At 54.9% G+C, this 22042-nt stretch overlaps 5 protein-coding genes across 5 annotated transcripts; 3 read left to right on the plus strand and 2 right to left on the minus strand.

The window, feature by feature from the left end:
* Positions 1-43: 43 nt before the first annotated feature.
* Positions 44-2020, plus strand: CLUP02_11822 (peptidase family M20/M25/M40; the record flags this gene model as incomplete). The annotated part of the gene is made up of 3 exons (XM_049290789.1): positions 44-423; positions 524-1812; positions 1866-2020. The coding sequence occupies 3 exons, from the start codon at positions 44-46 to the stop codon at positions 2018-2020; spliced, it is 1824 nt and encodes a 607-aa protein (XP_049147934.1).
* Positions 2021-2321: 301 nt separating this feature from the next.
* CLUP02_11823 (WSC domain-containing protein) lies at positions 2322-7848 on the minus strand (the record flags this gene model as incomplete). The annotated part of the gene is made up of 3 exons (XM_049290790.1): positions 2322-7202; positions 7331-7452; positions 7764-7848. The coding sequence occupies 3 exons, from the start codon at positions 7846-7848 to the stop codon at positions 2322-2324; spliced, it is 5088 nt and encodes a 1695-aa protein (XP_049147935.1).
* Positions 7849-12868: 5020 nt separating this feature from the next.
* CLUP02_11824 (uncharacterized protein) lies at positions 12869-15315 on the plus strand (the record flags this gene model as incomplete). Its single annotated transcript, XM_049290791.1, has 2 exons — positions 12869-14518; positions 14572-15315. The coding sequence occupies 2 exons, from the start codon at positions 12869-12871 to the stop codon at positions 15313-15315; spliced, it is 2394 nt and encodes a 797-aa protein (XP_049147936.1).
* An 800-nt stretch (positions 15316-16115) lies between these two features.
* CLUP02_11825 (uncharacterized protein) lies at positions 16116-17027 on the plus strand (the record flags this gene model as incomplete). Its single annotated transcript, XM_049290792.1, has 1 exon — positions 16116-17027. One exon carries the CDS (start codon positions 16116-16118, stop codon positions 17025-17027), a length of 912 nt encoding a protein of 303 aa, XP_049147937.1.
* Positions 17028-18022: 995 nt separating this feature from the next.
* CLUP02_11826 (FAD binding domain-containing protein) lies at positions 18023-19955 on the minus strand (the record flags this gene model as incomplete). The annotated part of the gene is made up of 2 exons (XM_049290793.1): positions 18023-19472; positions 19663-19955. 2 exons carry the CDS (start codon positions 19953-19955, stop codon positions 18023-18025), a joined length of 1743 nt encoding a protein of 580 aa, XP_049147938.1.
* Between the last annotated feature and the right edge of the window lie 2087 nt (positions 19956-22042).

Here is a 22042-nt window from a genome sequence, read left to right on the forward strand (position 1 = left end):
TCTCTCCCATCGCTTGCCCTCGGGACAGGACTAACGGCCCAAAATGCGCTCCCACTTCCTCCTAACCCTCCTCTCCGCAAACCTCGCAACATCCTCCTCCCCCTTCTACACCGAACCTCAATACCCATTCATCGAAACTGAGGACATCCCCAACCCCTCTACCGGCTCCGGCTCCGGCGCCAACCATGCGGCCTCCTCCTTCAAATGCGACCTCCCGCCCCCCATAACCCCCACCGACGGCCTCCCCTCCGCCCGCGACCTCTTCACCTCCAAAGCCGCCGTCCAGAAACAAGTCGAGCGGCACGCGGCCCTCGTCCGCGTCCCCTCAATCTGTTACGACGACCTCGGCGATTTCGATAAAGACGAACGCTGGAACGTGTTTTACGAGCTTCACGATGTGTTGAAGAAGACGTATCCCGTCTTGTAAGACTCTGCCCCCCCGCCCTCCCACCAATTCCTCATCCTCCACTCCCTCCTCACCCTGCTCCTTCAACCTCTGCTTGGGACGCTCTTCAGATATCAGAAATGAAGCACACATAAACTTACACAACCAAAGCCACGCCCGCTCAACCCTCGAAAAAGTAAACACCTTCGGCCTAGTCTACACCCTCAAGGGAACAAACCCATCCCTCAAACCCCTCCTCCTTGCAGCCCACCAAGACGTCGTCCCTGTAGCCGACGCCGCGACCTGGACCTACCCGCCCTTCTCCGCCCACTACGACGGCGAATGGATGTGGGGCCGCGGCGTCTCGGACGACAAGAACTCCTTCACAGCCCTCCTCTCCGCTCTCGAGACGCTCCTATCCCTTCCCGGTGACGATGGTGCCGGCAGCTACGCCTGGACTCCGACCCGCACAATCATCCTCGCCTCCGGCTTCGACGAAGAGTGCTCCGGCGCCCGCGGGGCGGGCCACATCGCCACGCACCTCCAACAGACATGGGGCAACGACAGCATGGCCCTCGTCCTAGACGAAGGCGGCATGGGCTTGCAACAGCTCGACGACGGCACGCTCTACGCCCTCCCCGCCGTCATGGAAAAGGGCCACGTCGACATTTGGATCAACCTCCACGTAACAGGCGGCCACTCCTCCGTCCCCTTCCCGCACACGGGCATCGGCATCGTCTCCGAAATGGTCGTCGCCCTCGAATCGAACCCCTACTCCCCTCAGCTCACAACCTCGAGCCCCCTGTACGAACACATGGTCTGCCAGGCGCGCTACTCGCCCGACGCCCAGCCCAAAATCACCCAGCTCTTGGAGGAAGGTGACCTCGACGCCCTCGCGGCGGAGCTCATTTCCATCGATCGACCGACGCACTACCGCCTCCAGACCTCGCAGAGCGTAGACTACTTCCAGGCCGGCCAAAAGATCAACGCCATGCCCGAGAAGATCAAGGTCGGCGTGAACTACCGCGTTGCGCCGCAGAACAGCATCCCCGAAATCCAGCACAATGTCGTAAAGTATATTAGCGGCATCGCTGAAAAGTACGGCATCAAGATCAAGGCGTTCGAGGGCGACGAAGAATACGAGAAGTACGCTGCGCTGCACAAGTCACACGATATCGGGTTGATGAAGAAGCTTGAGGATGGCGTGAAGCCCCTGTACGACGTCGATTATAACGGCACGCTCTTTCTCAGCCGGACGCAGGCGACATTGCCCGCGCCCATCTCGCCTACCACAGGGCCTATCTGGGATCTCTTCTCGGGCACGCTGCAGTCCAGCTTCCAGTTCGACGGTGGAAAAGTTGTGCCCGTGGGCGAGCTGATGACCGGAAACACTGACACGAGGCACTACCTGGGTATGTTTATCATCAGTGACTGGCACAAATCCCAGAAAAATGAACGATGAGCTAAAAAAAAATGACAGGCCTTACTCGCAACGTCTATCGTTTTGTACCTATTCGCAACGGGTACACCATCAATGCCCACACCATCGATGAGAGGATTAGGTTTGACGCACACATGGAGATCCTTAGATTCTACTACGACCTCATTCGCAACTTCGATGCCTCAGACGCCTAGGCAAATCATGATCATGAGTGAGATCTGTTCAGAGATGTTTGATGAGCAGGGCTTGACCATGATCAATTCGATGAAAGCACGACTGTAGAGCTCAGAGGCAAATGTCAATGAATCGATGATATGATATGAACAAGATAGTATGAATTTGAAGCGAAGTCTAGATATGCAAGTGATTGTACGGCATCCAGTCTGAGGGTATGCCTGGGTATGTAAGAAATAACATGCTGAAAAAGTCCGAGGTCTTCTAAGATAGACCACTATTATGCAATAAAATTTAAAAAGATTAGATGGTATCCATCCATCAGTTTACTGTCTGTGTGACTAGAGGCCCGCCAGTTGTAGGCCAGGCTACTGCAGTCGACAGGGCGTACAAGTCAAACATGCGCGGTCCGCCGCAGTAGTTGTTCGTGGCAGTGGTAGTCGTAAGCACACCGTTCGTCGAGAATGTGCTAACGCTGCCGTAGCAGTAATCCTTGCAGGCACCGCGTCCGACCAGTGACGTAACGGCAGCACCGTTGAATTCGAAGTTGCTACCGCCGTAGCACTCGTGGTGGTATTCCATGAAGACGTACGGCAACTTGGTCGTCGAGGTCGGCGAGTTGCTGAAGAGTGAATTGGCGTAGCCAATGCAAAGTTCGGGTGTACCGCTGTTGTTGGCAAACAGTCCGGGCAGTGCGTGCCCATTACCGGTGTCCTGGAAACAGCCAATGTAGTAGTAGCCGTTTGTGGGGGTGGCAGTCGGACCGGCAGTAGTGCTTGCGAGAGAAGAGCTGCTTGCCGTGGTTGATGCGGGAACGGTGGGTACGGGAATGGTTGAGGAAGAGGATGTCGGCGGCGCTGCAGATGAGCTGCTACTGATGGATGTGGTTGTGAACGCCACGACAGAGCTAGACGAAGAGCTTGACGAGAGAACGGACGAGCTGGGAACCTGCGAAGAGCTGGTAACAATAGGCGACGAAGAGGATGAAGTGAATGCACTCGAGCTGGAAGTATCGCTGGCAGTCTGGCCCGTGAATGCAGCCGATGACGAAGAAGATGCCGAGCTGCTCGGTTGAAGAACGGAGGAAGAGCTCGACGGAATATTGGTTGATGAAGATGACACCGGTGAGGCAGAAGAGCTCGAGCTCGAGCTCAAGATCGAGGAGGTTGTCTGAATAGACGACGTTGACACCACACCAGATGATGAGCTAACGATTGTCGAGGAAGTCGATACTACAGTGCTTGAAGACGAGCTGGAGCTGGCTGGGGAGAACGTGTACAGGTCAAGACACCCACCAGAACCACAGTATTGAAGCGCATTGCCCTTGCAGACCATGTTGCAGTCTGTCAGGGCAGCCGGCAAGGATCCAGCGTTGGTGGTATTGCCGCAGAAGCATTCCCGGGCGTACTCGACACCCATATACTGCCAGTTGCCGGCAGAGCAGAAGGTGGCGCAAGCCTCGACAGTCATGGTATCCGCAGCAGTGAAGGCGCCAGTCAAGGCACGAGTGTTGCTACCTTCGGTCTGGCAACCCAAGAACTTGTAGTTGCCGGCTTGAGGGGCGTGCTGAGGAGCCGAGGGAGCCTTGTTGGGGATGGTGTTACTGTAGACTGACAGCCTAGCTCCTCCTCCACACAAACCGGTCTTTGAGCCAGCGCATGGCATAGAACAGTCCGACTCCGAGGCAGAAGTTTGCGACGCCTTCACATCCCAGCCGCAGAAGCACTCGCGGCTGTATTCGACACCAAAGTAGTTGAAGGCTCCTCCGTTGTAAGCGCCGGCGCTGCAGAATGCGGCGCACTTATCCAAGGTCATGTCATCCGCAGCCAGGAAGGATTCAGCCAGCAGGCGAGTGCCGTTGATGAGATCCTTATAACAGCCAGAGTACTGCCACTGGCCACTGATGACAGCTGGCATGGCGGAGTTGATGGGCGACATGACCATTGTAGACGAAGGGCTGGAAGATGAGGTGCTCGATGAAGAGGTCAGTGTGGATGAGGCCACCGTGCTTGTGGCTGGCGTGCTGCTAGAAAGTCCTGTCGCGGAGGAACTGCTCGAGATCGCGCTGCTGGATGAAGACCCGCTTGCAGAGCTAGTCGAAACAGTGACGGCACTGCTAGAGGACACAATGCTTGAGCTGGAGCTCGTAGCAGCTGGTACCGATGAGCTGGAGCTGGAGCTTGGAGCGTTGAGAGAAGCGTAGAAACCGGCAATGTCGAACGAAGTAATGTCGGCGTATAAGCTCATGTGGCCGCCATCACCTCCGCATGCCTGGGTATCATCACCTGTGCAGTCAAAGGTGCAAAGGTTGAGAGACTCAGATCGGTACGTCGAAGGGGTCTTGATACTTCCACCACACCAGCATTCTTGATGGTATTGAACTCCGGAGAGGATGTAACCCTTGGCAAGGCAAAGAGTTTGACATTGCTGGAGAGTGTTGGTTTTTTGCTGATCAGCCGTGTTGACAGAAGTCTGCAAGTTACGGCCGGCACTGCTTGTGTCTTGGAAGCATCCAACCCATTGATAACGCGCGGTGCCATTCGTGAGGAGGGGTCCGACCTGCTTCGAGACAACGGTGCCGGAGAAGGCGATGTTGTACAGTCCAGACGCTTGGCCAGTGATGGGATCGTTACCATCGGAGCTGATGGTCCACAGAGCCTTGAGCGCTTGAGACGGATGGTTGGGCTGGACTGGCGCAGCGTGAATGCCGACACTGCCAATGGCACATGTACCAGCAGCAACCTGTGTTCCCTCGGTAAGCTCGGCAGTAGGATTCAAAGCAAACAACTGAGGCGTCGCAGGGGGCTTGGAGATGGTAATTGTCAAGGGCGCGCCACCCTTGTTGCAGACTCGGATTTGCTTATCGACCGAAGTGCCAGCAAGAACATTGCCAAAGGCGACGCTGTAGTCTGTGAGTGCGTTCCAGTTACCTGCGCCGTCGGAGAGTTCGAATGTTACAGCGGGAGCATCGTTGACGGAGGCGCTCAACGTGAGGACAGAGGAACCACCGTTAGACCAGATGACGACCTTTGAGGAGTAGGAGCCCGCAGTGGATTGGAAGAAACGGAGAGGGACCGAAAGACTCTTTCCAGAGTCCAAAGTGGAACCAACAGCAGGAAAGCCGGAAGAAGTGAATCCAGCACCCAGAGTGCCGTCGTTGGTGAAGTTGGTGTAAGTGCCAGCAGTGTCCTGCCAAGCAAATCCAGTAAAGGTGAGGGTGCCATTGCCGATGTTCTGGAGGAGAGCAGTGGCGGTGAGACCATCGGGTGAATCGCGCAGTACGAGTCTTCCGAATGTGATATCTGATGGAGTCGCCTTGAGGAAAGCTCCTTGCTTGACGACGGTGCCCTGGACTGTCACAAAAGTGCTCGCGGCGTAGTCTGCCGAGGCGTTGACAGCGAGTGTGATAGCACTGGTAAGGAAGCCGGGTACGACCTTTGCAGCAGTGTTTGAGAGATCCCACGTCACATTCAGGCTGAAGGATGTGCCCGCAGCTACGGCGCCTTGGGGGAGAGTCGAGTTGGAGCACGACCAGGACGCGTCGGCGACGGAACATCCAACAACACCAGCCAAGGCGACATTGGCCTTGCAGCTGACAGTGGCGCTCGCGGTAGATCCAAGTTCCAAGGAGCCAAAGTCAAGAGGAGAGGTGCAGTTGACGGCAGAGTTGACCGGCGCACCAAAACAGACGAGCTTGTTGGCGTTGACGTGGAAGAAGACTCGGCCGTCGCCGAAAACGGGACGCTGGTACTTGTTTGTGCCTTGAGACGAAGGAAGGGTGATGGGAACCATGACACCGTCCTGAGGAATAGCCTTGAAAGCCATGAGACCAGTGTTGACATCAGTAATCCAAACGATTCCGGAACCAGCCTTGCCATTGTCGGAGGTAACTGTCATTTGGCCAACACCAACACGGCCGGCCGAGATCCAGGAAGACTGGCCAGCAAGACTGAACTGCGGCACGCCCTTGGAGTCGAAGCCGAGCTTGTAAGCAACAAGGGCACCGCCGACAGTGGTTGCGTAGATGTAGCCACCCTCAGCAGGGTAACTGCCAAAACCGCCATACAGAGAGCCACCAAGCTCGATAGTTTGCAAGACACCATCACCACCGTCTGCGGCCTGACGGAATCCACCAAGGTTGTCAGCGTTGACAACGTATGTTCTGCCCTTCTTACCCGCAGTCACGCCGATGCGGTTAACACCAGCGCCCTTGAAGACAGAACCGTCCAAAACGGCAAGACCAGAAGAGCCAACGTCGCGGTCACCGGCATCAAGCGCGACATAGTCGTAGGGTTGGAAGTAGTCGATGAGAGACCATTTACCAGTAGCCGACAGCTCCATCTTGACGATACACTCATCGAGGGTTGACATGGAAATTCTGCCGCTCGCCGGAACATTGCCGTTAGCGTGTCCCTGGCCGTTACCAGCCACGAAGTAGACGTTGTTGCCGATGGTGGGCAGACCCATACCACTCTGCCAGATGCCTGCCTTGCCGCTTCTTTCGTTGGCAAGGTCCAGAGCCTGGGGGCTAGGTGCACCGGGAGCTGCTTCCGTCGCCCACATGCTCACGGGACCGACGCCTGGAGTCTTGCTGACCGAGACGATGTAGCCGGTGTAGTTCCAGCGACCACAGTGTGATCCAAATGCAGCAACAATGTGGCCGTTCAGCTCCGTCAGGGCTGGGCGCTGCAGGGCCACACCACCAACAAGATACCGGCCACGGTCGTTGTCGGCATTGATACCGTCAATGAGAGTCGGGAAGCCAGAGACGTCTTCGAGGCTAGGAATCCGAAGGGCGTACATCTTGTAGACTCCGTTGGCGGTACCGGAGGTAGTTCCGTCCCGGTAGCCTTTTGAGAAGAGGTACATGATATCGGTGTTGGGGTCGATGATGGGGGTTCCCGTAACGCCAATGAAGTCGGGGATATCGCCGCAGTTGCTGTCGGCGGCGAGGAAGGGTGCTTGCAGTGTTCTCTCCATCAAGCTCTTACCAGTCTTTCCGTCAAAGACACGGATGATGTTCATCTCGGAGGCGGTGATGACAAGCTCGGATCCGCCATTGGGCGTGTAGACCAAGGGCTTGGCGAGCCAGTTCTCCTTGGCATTGGGAGATTGGAACGTCCATAAACTCTTGAACCCTGAAGAGCCTGCGATATTCGGGTTCAAGTTGTGATTGGGAAGGTATCCGGATTGCGGTGCATCCTTTCGGGAGGGAAGAAGTCAGTATTGGATACTCGTTGAATTACACCCACATGGAGCTGGCATGCGGAGGTCTCGCCGGCTGCCGAGCCGCAAGCCAGTGTAAGCGGGAACAGAGGAACGGAACTTACAGCATCGCGGTACGAATCGGTAGAGGCAAGTGAAGCAACAAGCGCCGGCAACGAAGCCAGCAATCCTAATGAGAGTCTCATGCTGGGCTGTTGAAGAATGAAAGCAGTTAACAATCGAATGCCTGCTTCGAGTATAACAGTCCCAGAAGTGCCGCGAAAAGTGAATGGAGATGAGCACTTGGTGATGATGGCATGCTTGGATTTGTCCGGGGCACAGGGCGGATAATAAACAAAAGTATGTGCCTGCCAAGTCTGCAGGCCAAGCTCAAGGTCTCAAGGTCTGAACTGTCTGATGGTCGGAGGGCGACACAACACAGGACGAGCAGGGCAGCTGTCGTCTGCTTCGAGACCGTTGTTAGTCGAACACATGGCGCGAGCTAGGGCCGGTCGAAGGCAGTTAGCCGGCGATGCAGAAGCCCCCTCCCAGGGTGACTGCAAGCGCGAGAGTCTACCTTAGTGTAGGGTGTACGGAGTACTTGGACGATAACCGTATGAGTGAGGTAAATCGGCGCACCCATGCTTGGGATGGGCTGGGTTTGGGTTGTTTCGACTGGCGATGTTGGGTTCCGTAGGGATGGTGCGGATAGCCAAGCCTAGTTTGATTAGGGCGAGATATTGAAGGCGCCAGAGACATTTCAGGACAAGCGGAAAAAGCATAGCTGGGTGAGCAGGGAAGTCTTGTCTTGGGAGGGGGTCGATCCGGCAAGGACCGTCTAAAACACCACCAAGCGAACGCACGCTCATGTTCTGAGCGTAAAGACGCGTAGACAAGACTGGACTCGAAAAGGCCAAGACAGATGCATGGCCAGAGAGCTTGGGAACCAAGGGAGCGGAACGGGACCGGGCGCGACGGCGAAGGCGACGGATGACTGTCCTCGACTGGCTGTGAAGGCATCAAGCACAAGTTGGTCGAAGCCATGCGCCGCCCATGGGGACCCGGAGAAGGGCCCCCATGTGTCCAGACTGTCGGATGGATCCGTGGAGAAGGCCATGTGACGGTCCAGGATTATTCGGATGGCAGGCCTCTCGTCCAGGAGCGAGGCAAGGCCATTGATTCTCTCCATCTTTCGCGCTCTCTCTCTCTCTCTCTCTCTCTCTCCGTTTCCTAGGTTGAAATCCACTTGGTCTGGAGCTGTTATGGGTTTGAAGGCTGAAGCTGGTGACTCGTGAGGTTGGGATCAGTTCAGCACGTCAGCAGCCGCAGCCGCAGCCGCAACCTAATGGTAGGTATGGGCGCCTCTTCACTCTTACACCCAGCTGGTCGGACGAAGCTTTGTGGCTTTAGGTCTCGGGGTTGGCGTTTGCCTGGGTAACTGCACCATAAATTCTTGCATTGTCATCGGGTTGGAGCTGAAGCGGCCGAGAGGCCTAAGGGAAACAATCGGCGTGGTTCAATTTGTGTCTAGACCTCGAAGAGGAAGAAAACGACCGGCGCGGGGCGGCAGCTAATTACTTGCCACGAGTAGATTGGCTTGGTGTTGGTTTGCGTTTCCTTTTTTTGCATATCGGCAGAATGAGATCTTCGCAGGCGCATCCAAAAGTTGAAGACATGAAGAAGCAAGCAACAGATCAGTGACCATGAACGCTGGCTTTGCTTGGTGCATCTGGTGCATGGGAGAGCCAAGATTCTAGTCGGATGAGGCGTGAGAGAAGCAGCCAAAGAGCCCAAAAAAAGAATCAAACGGAGGAGAGCAGGGAATGTGGCCTGGGGAAGATTAAGTGGCTTTTCTGTCTAAGCCCGATATGGAGTTATGGGGTCTTGAAGCGAAGGGCGGCGTAGGCGGGGACAACCCTCGAATCACGCACCTGCCTCCTGCGACACTGGACACAATGGATGAGGAAAGGGCACTTGCCTCAAGCAGTGTACCTTAGGTACGGTGTACGGAGTGGACGTACCTTTGGTAAGGCAAGAGTCTGGAAGGCACAGGGGTTGCCAAGTCGCGCACCTGCACCTGCACCTGCACTTGCACTTGCACTTGCACTTGCACTTGCACTTCACCTGCACTTACACCAAACCTAAGTGACCGGCGCGGCTGCACCTAGCCACGTCGCACTTTTCAGGAAAACACCACGATGGTTTTTCTCTGGCATACTACCTAAGGTACGGAGTGATGTGCTCGGAGAAATGTGCATTGGCTGCTTGGCTCCATCATCTTATTGTGCATAAGGTTACTGGCGCTAGCCATGCACGCTGCTGCACGCTGCACTCTGCAAGGGCGACAGCACGCGGTTGGGGTTCAGCCGGAGAGAAGCTACCGCGGAACACCTGAGAAATAGCGTCCACGCTTTCTCCCTTGCCCATGGAAATGCACGTTTTCTTCTGAGGTACTTCGTACGAAGTACACCATCATGAGGGCAAGAGGTGATGACGTCCATTCGGGAAGTTGGAGGGAGGCAGGGTGGCCCCTCGCTGGCTTCCTCGCCAAACTCACTTGGACACGAAGCCGCGACTATTGAATCTTAATCCTCGAACTTATCGTACAATTCGGGAGGGGAAGAATGATGAACGATGAGGCAGGCACGCCTGAGGCAAGCCACCTCATAGTACACCTTCCAATGCCAGTGACGTCCTGCCATCCTCCTCGTCCCTCTTTCCTGGGTTTTCAACCTTGGGCGGGAGACCACTGACAAAGGCGGAGGAAGAGGAAAGAACGACAGTCCGTACCCTCCACTGCTACGAATACACGTGCTTGCCGGCCGGACGGCGGTGCGCACCTTCCGCTGCCCTTCCATGAGTGGGGGTGGCAGGGAGGCGGCCCAAATCATCGGTTCCAACACGTTTTGGGGGCAGATGCGGTTGTTTGTTCGCGCCTTCCACCTGTACTGCCGGTCCTACCTTCCAACTTCTTGCCTCCAGTGCACTTACCCCGTCATTGAACATCACCACGAGGCTTCGCTCCGGTCTTCGTGGCGGATAAGCAGCCTTAGGTTTTCAGCTTCTCACCGACTTGTGTCCCCGTGCCTCTTCTTTTTTCCATAATCATCATCACCGCCTGTTTGCCTCGAGTTTGTCGCCATGTGAGGTGCCGTCTCATTACGGATGCGTCTCTCATAAATACCATGAGCAAGCAACAACAGCCACACCACGTCAGGCCCAGCTGAAATAACCCTTTCTTTCTTTTTTCACACAGCTTGTTCCACCAAACCACGAAAATACAAATGGAGCATTGATAGATCTCAAACATTGGCTTCACATTGGCACTCGGCTGCATCGTGACAGACGCCCCCAAAGGCTCCCATCTCGTACGACGCGCTGCCTACCGCACGCCGACACCCTCATTGCATTTCTGCACTTGGTCGTTCTTGTCTTCATCCCACGGCACTTCAACTTCCGAGTCATCGCTTTCCTTGCAGGCTGCAGCCGTCGCGTCCCGGATGCAACTCTGCAACCCAACCTAGGGCGCATAAAGAGCAATTTTGCACACAAACTAGTCAGTCATCATTCGTCGGATGTTTTCTTCATCCCAAGGTCTGTTCGTCACAGTACGGATACTCCCTTCTGCGTCGTCCCATCTCACATGGCCATCCCTTTGCTTGGCTGCAGTCACTTCAGTAGTCTCCCGTAGTCTCATGTCGGGAACCACGGCCCATCACATTGATCACACACTTTCTCTACGTGCCCTCAGGTTTGGTTTCTTTTTTCCACCATGTGTGTTTGTACTTACTAATTCGCGCAAGCGTGACGCCAATGTAAGGTACCAACGGCACTCATCCCCCCTTGACACAAACAAACTTCCCATCAACCATTTATCTTTGTCTTTATTCTCACCATCAGCCGTTTCCCTCAGACTCGGAGAAGAACTGAGAGGCTATCTTAGTCGGAACATGATCGAGTGGCCCTGTTTAGGCAGTTCGCTCGGGTACACTGACAGATTGAAGATGCGGCTACCCAGCTTGGGCAGACTACGAATGAGGCCTGCCTCTTTTCGGCCAATATTCCGAAGCCACGCCGATTCAGCGTCCGGTGAAGCTTCCAAAGTGCCGGCAGTCGCGCCTTTTCCGCCGTCTTTACCACCCTGGCGGAGAGGCTGATACAGCGACCACTGCGACCACTGCGACCACTGTCGTGTCTTCCATAATCAATGAAGGACTCTTTTCGCGACTTCACGCAGGTCCAGCAAATTCATGGCAACGGCCATGTTGCAACTCCGATCAACATTTTGTCCGCCCCTTTTCTTCTCACCCTGGTCTCCGTTCATTTCGAGGGTCCCTTCTTGAGGCTTCGTAGATCGGTAAGTCGCCGTCAGTTTGGAGGCACTCAATCTCATCAGCTTTATCCCAAGGACCTTCAGAAGGCCAAGATGTCGCAAGGTGTTCCGACTTCATTCGCGAACATGACGGCGCGTAACCTGGCAGTGCCTCGAGCGTTTCAGTTCGCTTGACATTGTCGACCATCCCTCAAGTGACAAGATGGATCATTTACCCTGGTCCCGAATTCTCGGGATTGGCTTTGATCTCATGGGGCCACGTCCAGAACTGCCGCACGTCGCATCCCACATGGCAAGTTGCGGCTCACGAGGCTTCAAACCTTTACAAAATGTGTACGGAACGACACCGGCGGTGAGGCGTTCTTCTACTCGAGCCATCTCAAAAGCCATTCCAGCTGGATGTGTTTCAGATCTACAGAGCGGTCTGCCAAGCCATCTCCTGGTCATAGCCACGCTTTGCAGGTGCCAAAAATCGTGGCCAAGGAGGATGCCGTCGCCGCCACCACATCCGTGTGTTTTCTCTTGTTGTCTTTTTTTATCTTCTGCGAGCCGGTCCCCGAGCACCTATTGTTTACCACGTCGATCATAACGCCACACTCGGTGGCGTCGTAGCTCTCTTCTATCTCGGATCTCAGAAGCCTCGAACCAATCGTTCAGGGTCGACCGTCTCTCCCGTGCGGCTCTTAACGCCTCACTCCTTCATCTCAAGTTGGGACGAGAATTTGATGCTAGTTCATCTTGATTTTCCTGTACCACGTTGTTGCTCCACTCAACGCCCCTGACTTCTCAGCCCGTCATAGCAACGGCTCTACGACTCAACTCTGAACCGCTACGGAGACCCTTACTTGAAAGGGTTATTACGGAGTACGGAGTACTAGATACGCTATTCGATCAGCTCCATTACTTTGTTCTTATTAATCCTGCGATCAACCAGTCAAGCACGGTTCTCAGGTGGTGCCAAACCACTTAAGCATGAATTACATTCTGTTGCCCCCGCAGAAAGTGCCGCAGTGGATTCACGAGTCAGGGATGGTCTGCGACGGGGGCGAACCCTTCTTGCAGACAACACCTAAGAATACGAGTAGCTGAACGTCAGCGGCCTCGGCAATGCGACGCCGTGACCAGTCTCCACCATGAAGATGAAAAAAGATTGAGGCGTCTGAAGTTTGCCGGTTGGTATTCACCACGCTCAATTTCCTCTCCCGCATCTTCGACATCGCTGTAATCAGACGACCAATCAACATCCGCCACCTCAACTTTAGGTCGTGATATTGGTGGACTGCGTACGATCTGTGTGTATTGAGACCACTCATCGCGACTGAGGCCGGGAATGCTCGCACGCCTTGGTCTGGTAGGGCTTGTGGCCACCTGTGCCTCAGGGGCCTATGTGCAATGGCAGGGCTGTGGTGGTCATTCAAGCAAGACAGATGTCTTCGTTCCCCAGAGTCTGCGAGCCACTTTGGAGCCGTCAGACGATGGGCGCCAGAACCAGCTGACACTCCAGGTCGGGAGATGGATGGAAGAAGCGGAATGCCAGGATCTGGCTCGAAGGATGCCCTATGCAACACTGGAATTCGAAATGCTAGGCCGTTCTGCTGCGTATCAAACCACAACCCAGACAACATGTGAAAAGCTCAACTTTTCAAAGAATTGGCGCTCGTCACTGGTCAACCCCTTCAGCCTTCATTTGTCTATTTCGGAAGATATCGGCCGTCTGCCACCATTGTCAACATTCCATACGACTTTGCACCTCGAGGGAAATGACTCAGAGGAGATCAGCTGTCGTCAAGCAAATATCACTCCAGCACTAAGTTCAACCGTCACCGCAATCGTCACTTACTCGACATGGGCCATCTTTCTCTTTGTGCTCCTTGTCGGTATTTTACGCTCTACCTACAGCACACCGATTGCGCTAGACGATGAGGATGGCGAAGAGCAACGCTCGATACAGACTGTCCTGCCGAACGTAGGGGATTGTCTCCAGTACCTTCAGTTCATCTTCTTGACCGGCGGGCTCAGTTTGCGGTATCCTGGATTCTACCAGCCGGTAGTCAGTCACCTCAACTTGTTTTCCCTCTTTGTCAACGGCCCAGTCACCCACGGCGTGGTGTATGACAGGGTCGAAGACGGCATCTACGTATTGAATGGCACATACGGCGGCACGTATGGCCTGGAACTCATGACCCAGATCGCAGGTGCACCAATGACCATGGACACTTGGTTGAACATGGTCGTTCTCATGTTCATCATCGCCTTTGGTGTCGCTTTGGTCCTTGAGGTCGTCTGGTTTATGAAGCGAAGTCATGACTCTGACAGCGAGTTTTCACGGTCGGCCGGCGGCATGAGATACACGACTAGTCGTGTCTTGCGTGGTATCTTGTCGTATTTCATGTTTCCACTTGCAGCTTTGTCTTTCTATCAGCTCGATAACGCCTCGATCCTTCCCGCATACCATACATCAATGGCTGTCGCACTAATTCTTGCCATGATGGCCGCTTTTATTTGGCTTATCCGCAAAATTCCTACGCGCAGCCTAGGCGTCCTAGTTTTCGACAGCACTAAGCGTTATCGACAACTCCGTGCCGTGGACGACGCCCGCCGCCGGGATGGAACTTTCATTTTTGTCTTGTTCGCCCTCACGTTTGTCCGCGGCGCCGCCGTTGGTGGCCTGCAGATTTCCGGGCCGGCTCAGTTGGCCGTCCTCGGTGCCTGCGAGCTCGTGCTCTTGGCTAGCATCGCCGGGTTTCAAGCATACTCGACTTTCTCCATTGGCAGCATTGCGGCGACCATTCGGCTTTGCAGCCTGATTTTCCTGGTTGCATTCCTACCCGGACTTGCGACACCGATCAGCGTCAAGAGTGCTATCGGATATCTACTTCTAGCTGTTCATGGCGGCATGCTACTACTTGGCTTCTTCGTTCCTACTCTCTGTGAGCTATCGAAACTTGTCAAGGGCTGGTGGACAGCACCGCGACCAGAGGTAAAACTTAGAATTCCATGTCTTTAATAACTTTTCTAACACATGTTCTATAGATTTATGGCCTCCGCCAGCTCCGTCGACGCGAGGTGTCAAGAACCAATCTCGCTTCCATGTATACGTCCAGCATGCCAGACACATCGTATCCTGAGCCGAACGCTGTTGAATCACCCAACGCGGGCTATCTCCGGCCGACATATCGGTCGGATAGTCCCAGCACTATGCACCTAGCCTCTTCGACTACCTCTAGTCGATACTTCCGGCCACCGCGGTCCAGTGCGTCTATCTCGTCAGTCGAGAACCCACGCAGTCTCGGCTCCTCCTTGTACACTACCTCTACGCCTTCAAGAACGACATCGACTTCTACCACATTTATAGACAAGCACTCTGTTCAGCGATCCGAGTCAATCATGTCCCCCAGCCGGCTATCAGAGTCAACCGAGGAGGATTCCAGTTCGACATCCCAGAGATCACCCACAAGGCCCAGCGATGGGCCTCTCGGGCCACGTTGGAATGACTATTCCTTCCGTGAAGCAGATCTCTACTACAACGTACCTCGCCCGCCACCAGTAGAGCGGGCGTCGGAGGAGTTGCCCAGGCCACCGGCTCCGCGACCCTCCTTCCGGTCTTCGTCCGGGCTATGGGCAAGGGTAACTGGCCAATCTGGCACGGGGGAGCAGGGGTTTCAGGTTGTCCGACCTCGACCGGCCTCGGAACAGGGCTTCGTAGTTGTTCGACCCAACAGACCAAGTAATCTCGGCAACGGTGCTCCAGGAGCTGCGCCCAGTGCGTTGCAGTGACTTGATTATCAACTCGATCACGAAGATTTTCCCGTCAATGTCAACGGTTAAATATTGCGACCTGTTTCGTATCATTGTAAATATAAAAGTTAACAGCATAATGCGGCGTTGGGGTGCATTGGTTTTCGGGCTGTCTGGCAATTTAATCGACTACTTGGCTGAATCAAACTGTTCAAACCTTTTCAAAATTTTGACACACTTTTCCGCGGGATCGAAAGTACGAAGAAAGTCTAAACCCCCTTACACAAGCTTGACCATGGCATTCATCCCATCTTTACTTCCCTTTATTTCCCACCGATAGGCAATTGCCTGCCTAATCCGATCCAGTGGGTCCTGTGGGGCGTCATGTGATTGGTCAGGACTAACTCATCCAAAACGACGACAACATGCCCTATATCGAGTCGATATTGAGCTACATATCAACAACATTTCGGGAGCTACCTTTGGTCAGATTCCTAACATCAGAATTATCACGTCAAATACATCATTATGAGAAAATTCAAGGAGGCCTGGTGCCTATGATTGCACGTGAGCTGACTACAACGGCTGCCTGAAGACCACAGGAATGGGATCCCGACTTTTCTATATTAAAGCTCTCCTGCGTCCGTACTACTAAGAAGACGGAAACTTGATAACACTTATTCTCTACTTTCCTTGACCGAAGGAGCGCCAAATACAAGAAAAGCTTTGCACATTTGCTTCCCTGTGTACGCATCCCCAATATCCTTTGCCCCCCTCTTCGCGTCACCAACTTTAGTCGCCGTCACCAACACTTCAAGAACATACAACGGCAAACAGAAATGTCGTCCTCCACGCGCCTCATCTCCGCCACCCCAAATACAGCATCCTTCCTAGCCGAGGCGCGCGCAGGCTTCACCGCAGACTTGGCCTCTCCACCGTCCACCGCCAGAGAACGACAGGAACTCTTGACCTCGATCCAGAGTTTCGCGTTTCAATTTCTCAAAGCCGCCGCTCACACCTCCCACTCCCATCTCGAAGTCGCTCAGACGGACGACAGTCCAAGAGGGGAGCGAGAGGAGAGAGATGGTCATGCGGTAGAAGCAAACATAGATCCAGAAGCAGAGACAGACGATCTCGCCCGGCAAGGTCTCAATGTCCTCTGGGGAATGTTCACGTCCACGGCGCAGGTAATCGACGCAGCCGACGCGTTTCACGATCGTCTCGTAGGTTTGCTGGCGTGGACGAGGGAGTTTGACGGGGCTTATAGACGGCTTCATGGTATCGTCGGGGGTATTGCCGGTGGTGGTGGTTGGGGGTCGTATGGATTCGGGCAGAGTCTACAGCTCGCGTGGGAGCAGCTCGTCACGGCAGACTTGCCGAGCGCGGCGGCGACGCGGAAAAGTCGGGATCTTGCGGCGTTTTCTGCGAGGGTGTTGGCGAGGGGGTTGTGTGGAGAGTCTGTTGCTGGGACTGCGTTTTGGGTTTTTGAGAGGGCTTTGGGGGGAAACGGGGATAGAGATGATGTTGTGTCGAGGGAGTTGATACCTGCAGTTGGAGTATGGTTGGAGCACGCATCACATGCCCTCCTCGCGCGTTGCTGTCCTTCTCCCGCGGCAGCTGGGCTTGATCATACTACCACCGCGGCAATGGATCCGATCTCGCGGGCCGACGGTCCTTCAACGGACCGAATCACCGCGACGAGTTCAGCATGTCCCACTGGCTGCGCTGGCGACGCCGTCTCCAGGAGCTGAGTCACGATACCGATGCCGATGTGGCGAGGTTGGCGAAGAAAGGGTTCATGAGTATGATTTTCTGTGGGAGGGATTTGGGGGTTGAGGTGGATGGGGAGGCGAGGTTTGCGGAGAGGTTGCAGGGCGTTATGTATCGGGAGCTTGTGAGAAGTGGGAAGGGGGTCATGGAGGGGGAGGAAGTTGAGATTGAGGTGGATTGGGTTGACTGAGGTCTCTGGGTTTTTGGGTTTGAGGAGGGATGTAAGAGAGCGAATTGTGATGGTGGTCGGTTGTTGAACGAGTGTACTTTGGTGCTCTTGTGTGAATGTTGACTTATTGTATGTGCCCTGGTACCTTGGCCTGATCATGACAAATGTCCCGTTTGGGGGATAAATCTTGTTACTTGATCATTAAAATTCACAATGATCATATTGGGAACCAATCCAAACAGTTACTTACAGTAGTTATCAAATTTCCGGTTGTAGATGGTATGCCAATACAACAAGCTTGATAGATGCTGACGGTCCATTGAGTTTGCTGCAAAAATAAGATGTTTTCTTGTCCAGATATCCCTGTGATCATAGTTTTGGAAGATGATATTGCGTTGACAAAATCAAGGCCACCGATAGACAGGTACAACTCTAAAAATCGGTATTTAGAAACTTTTGTAGTTTGGTCGAATAAACATTTCGAGCAACAAAGCTCTTCCAGCATTCTAGGGAAGCAAATGGTTTATCAAGGTGTGTGAAACAGCAATTGTCCGATGCTTTACTCAAGGCCGCTGGTTAGCATAATACTCCATCGCGCCCGTCTATAAGAGGTCACTGTTAAACTCACCAGGTGTTGTCGATGAAATTAGCTATGTTTGATATCCAACAAAAAAATGAGAAATCATCGACGCGTAGAAAAAGGTCATGTTCATAGCACATTACTATAAGTAGGTACACATTATACATTTAGAGTTTTAGTGGCGCTTGAGCGACCTTGACCTTGCGCGAGGCATTATTCTCAGCAAGTTAGCTGCTCTTGCACATGCGTCCATTGTTATCCACAGTCCAAGCCTCGCTACCGACAGCGGCCACGTTATACAGCAGACCCTTGGGGTCGTACTTGTTCTTGATGCCCAGCAGAGCCTCGTAGTTTACGCCGTAAAACGTCTCCTGCCAATCCTTCTGCTGGAAATCGGCCTCGTTAATGTACGCGCCCGCGCCCGGGGTAGCCGCCTCGATGACGGGCTGCACGACCTCGGTCATGCGCGTCTGCTCGGCCACCATGTCCTCGAAGGGCACCTCGAAGCTCCAGGGGAGGGTCAGGGAGACCTGGACGATGGAGTCGCGCCACTGGGGCAGGACGGCGTTGAACTTGGCGCTCTCGTCGGCGCCGTCGTGGCCAAAGTGCGAGACGTTGAGGCCGACGCCGATGTAGGTGACGCCCAGCTCGACCAGCTGCCGCGCGGTGGGGCCGAAGTCGGGGAGGACGGCGCGGGGCAGGAGACGGCCGCCGAAGAGCTGGGTGCCGACTTGGATGTTGCCGGAGGGAAGGGGGCCCCAGTAGTTATTGTAGTGGTCGCGGTAGCCGTCGAAGGAGGTGAGGTTCGGCTGGAGGGTGATGTTGAGCTGGGCGAGAGAGTCGGTGAAGGGCTGGAGGATCTGTTCGACCTCGGCCTGGGTCTTGTTGTAGGCCGTCATGGCCGGGGACTGGAGGAAGCCCGGGCCGAAGAAGTAGATGATCATGACGCCCGAGTCGACGATGGCCGGGAGAGCGGCGTGGAAGGCGTCAATGACTTGGTACAGCGTCTCGTTGTCGGCGACGGTGACGGCGAACTTGGCACCGCTGACGGGGGCGTCGGGGTGGGCGCGGGTGGTGATGGAGGTGACGACGCCGTAGTTGCCGCCGCCGCCTCCGCTCAGGGCCCAGTACAGGTCTTCATTCTCTGCTCTCGAGGCCGTGAGGAGCTCTCCCGTCGGGGTAACGACCTCAAAGGAGAGGGTGTTGTCGGCGGCCAGGCCGTAGATGGTGCTAAGAGCAGAGTGGCCGCCGGCTTGAACATAGCCTCCAGCAATGCCAACGGTAGGACACTCTCCCGTAACGACGGCAAGCCCAGCTTCGTTGGCGGCGGCGATGGCCTCGAAGCCTTGCACGCCCGCGCCAGCCTTGAGGGCCTTGCCGGCGTAATGCTCATCATCCCAGTCCACGATCTCGGTTCCCTTCAGGTAGTGGGTCCAGATGGCCAGGGCACCGGCACCGGTCGACCGGCCGTTGTAGTCGTGACCCGTGTTGCGGATGATGAAACGCACATTCTTTTCATCCGCGAACTTGAGCGCGGCCTGGACGTCCGCGGGCCCAGAGGCGTTCACTGCGTAGCTGACATAGTTACCCAAGGTGCAAGGGACGTCTTGCGCCGTGAAAGGGTCGCAGCTGGCGTTGGCGAACAGGGGGGCCATAACCGAGGAGGAGGACTCCATGCTGCGAAGTTGGACGCGAGTCATTAGTCCTTGTCCATGATATCTCTCACACGCGCAGGACGCGGGTTTGGGTCACGCAACTCCTCAAAGAGGGAGGTGTGACTGCAAGCTGAATTTGAGCCGGAGGGAGGAAGAAAGCAAGCGAGAAAGACTACGAGGTAAAAGAGACAGAGCGAGAATAGCAAACTCACTGGACTTCCGAATAGAGCCACGCCTCCTGAAGACGAGCGCACTCAGTCGCGTTGTAGGCATCGCCGTGACATGCGCTTCCCAGCGGGACGGTAGCGACCAGACGTCCCCCAACGGTCTCGTTGAGCTGCGCCCAGGTGTTCGCAGAGGGCCATCCCGCGTCTCCGGGCAGATACTTGCACGAAGGCGCCGTCGTCGTCGAGTTTGTCGAGGAGCTGCCCAGGCCCGAGCACCTGGCGGCGACGGAAGCGCTTCCGCCGGCCAGGACCAAGGAAGCGAGGATCGAGACGCGCATCTTGGCAATGGGGGTAAGGTTATTTCGAGAGAGGAACGTGCTTTCTCTAGGCTAGGCTCTTAGCTTCCTCGCAGATCGCTGCACAGTCCGAGCAGTAAAAACTCAGAAAAGGAGGCGGAGGAAGGAGGATGTCGCGAGAGCGAAAAGGCGGAGAGGGGGTGAGAGGGGGCCAAAAGAGACACAAACCACTTTGGAAAAGTCTCACACGAGGCAGATGCTCTGATATTGTATATGCGACGCTGCCCAAAGTGGACTCTTTCTTCCCTTTACTAAATTGCCTCAATCTGTATTGCCGTCTTGTCCACCGGGCAAAGATACAAGAGGGCGCAATATTCCCACTCAATGACCAGCACTTTCTGCGCGGTTTTGCACAATTCTGGACATGATCTCCGGGGGTTCGTCGGGGTAAACCGCTGCGCCCCCCCGCAAGCCGGTGCCGTCTGCCGTTGGTCGGCTCATTTTTGCTGACGATTCGTACCTTGCATACTCAATATGCAGGCGGGCCAGTCGTTGGAACCAACAACAAATTGCGGGCATACGCAGTAAAGCCGGGCACCACGGATACCATATAGTACTCCGTAAGACGTGGGAAATCTCTGTCCCTCGGTCCGCCTAATCCTCGGTAAACCAGTCAAATGGAGAAATCCAAAAGCCGTGTTTCCGCTGCGAACCCTTGAACCAACGGAGTAAAACCGCACTTCTTCATCTTGGCGGTGGGAACCGCGCGCGGGGGGTGGTTTATGGTATTGAAGTGAACGGGCAAGGGTCGCGGCGCGGGGGACCCACATCCGGGGGTGGTCCGGCCTCCCGATTTGCCTCGCCGGGCTCGCCGCATCTCGGCACCCCTGCCCGCGCTTGACTCGTGAACGCCTGGGCGGGACGGACCTGGGTCATCCGCGAAACCTTAATCTCGAAGGACTGGGGTTTCTACAGGTTGAAAGCCCTCTGTAAAGATCAGATATCACAAAAGGCGGCCCTGTCGTTCATTTCATTTTTTATGCCCTGCCGGTGCTTGTGAACCCCAGCTTCCTAGGGTGATTATTTTTTCCTTCCCTCCCTCTCTGGTCGTATCGTCGTACGTGCAATGGATAGTAGGGCGGGAACACGGGCTTTCTTGGGGAACCGATTTGATCGATCATCGATCAGATGTTCCGTCCACTTGCCCAGGCCTTGAGCGGGCCAGGAAAAGCGAGGCGAAAGTTTGAAAATAGATGAGCGTGAGGGATACGAGCAGCGTCTTGGATGATGTGTTTTGCATAGTCTCGCATCATTGCGAGGGTCTCACAGACACAAGATCTTGGGGGAGCCTGAACTCCTGGTGGCGGATGACAAACAGGGAGGAGAGATGGCCACCCCCAGGCCCCCTCGAGAGTCGAGACACAGATCCAGGCAAGGTGTGATTTGTGCTGTCTGGCTCTATGAGTGAGACATAACGCGCGCCGTTCGGCGAGCTCTTTGGAATTCGAAGCCTGATCTCCAGGAACAAAGCCATAGTCCAACAAGCCATCGCCGACGCTAAACTATGTCACACCCTGCCATAACGTCAGTACTCAGGACTTGTCGTCCCCGCATGGTGGCCACGAGCTTAAGCTCCTGCCTTCGCCGACTAGTGACTACGCATGCGGCAAATGCGCACACAGATTCCACCGTCGAAACGACGCTGCTGCATCCTTCCCGCCCGGCTGGGTGTTCCCTTTGATCTTCGCAGGCGCCGCGCCGGTGAGCCTAGCGTATCCTTACAAAGTAAGGTACGAGATAGAGACAAGAGAAGGGGAGCTGGGGGGAAACTGGGTATTCGTCAATTACCGCCCCGGCACATGTGGAGAATTGGGAAAGCCCGAATCTCTTCAGCAAGCCACTCGCGCAATTTCGACGCCTCACACATGCAGTGCCGCAGCCGCAACGAAATGTGATACAGCAAGGGTCTGCCACACCACTGGGTTCGGAGACGGGCTTTTATAAGTACGTGGAGAAAGAAGAAGGGCAAGCAGCAAAAAATGGACTTTACCTTCTTGTTAGTATCCCTATTATAGGGTAGTTAGTTCGAACCGTAGTTAATAAAGAGATTAATTAAACTATATAAATAT

The sequence above is a fragment of the Colletotrichum lupini genome, chromosome 6 (assembly GCF_023278565.1).
Source record: "Colletotrichum lupini chromosome 6, complete sequence".
NCBI lineage: Eukaryota > Fungi > Ascomycota > Sordariomycetes > Glomerellales > Glomerellaceae > Colletotrichum > Colletotrichum lupini.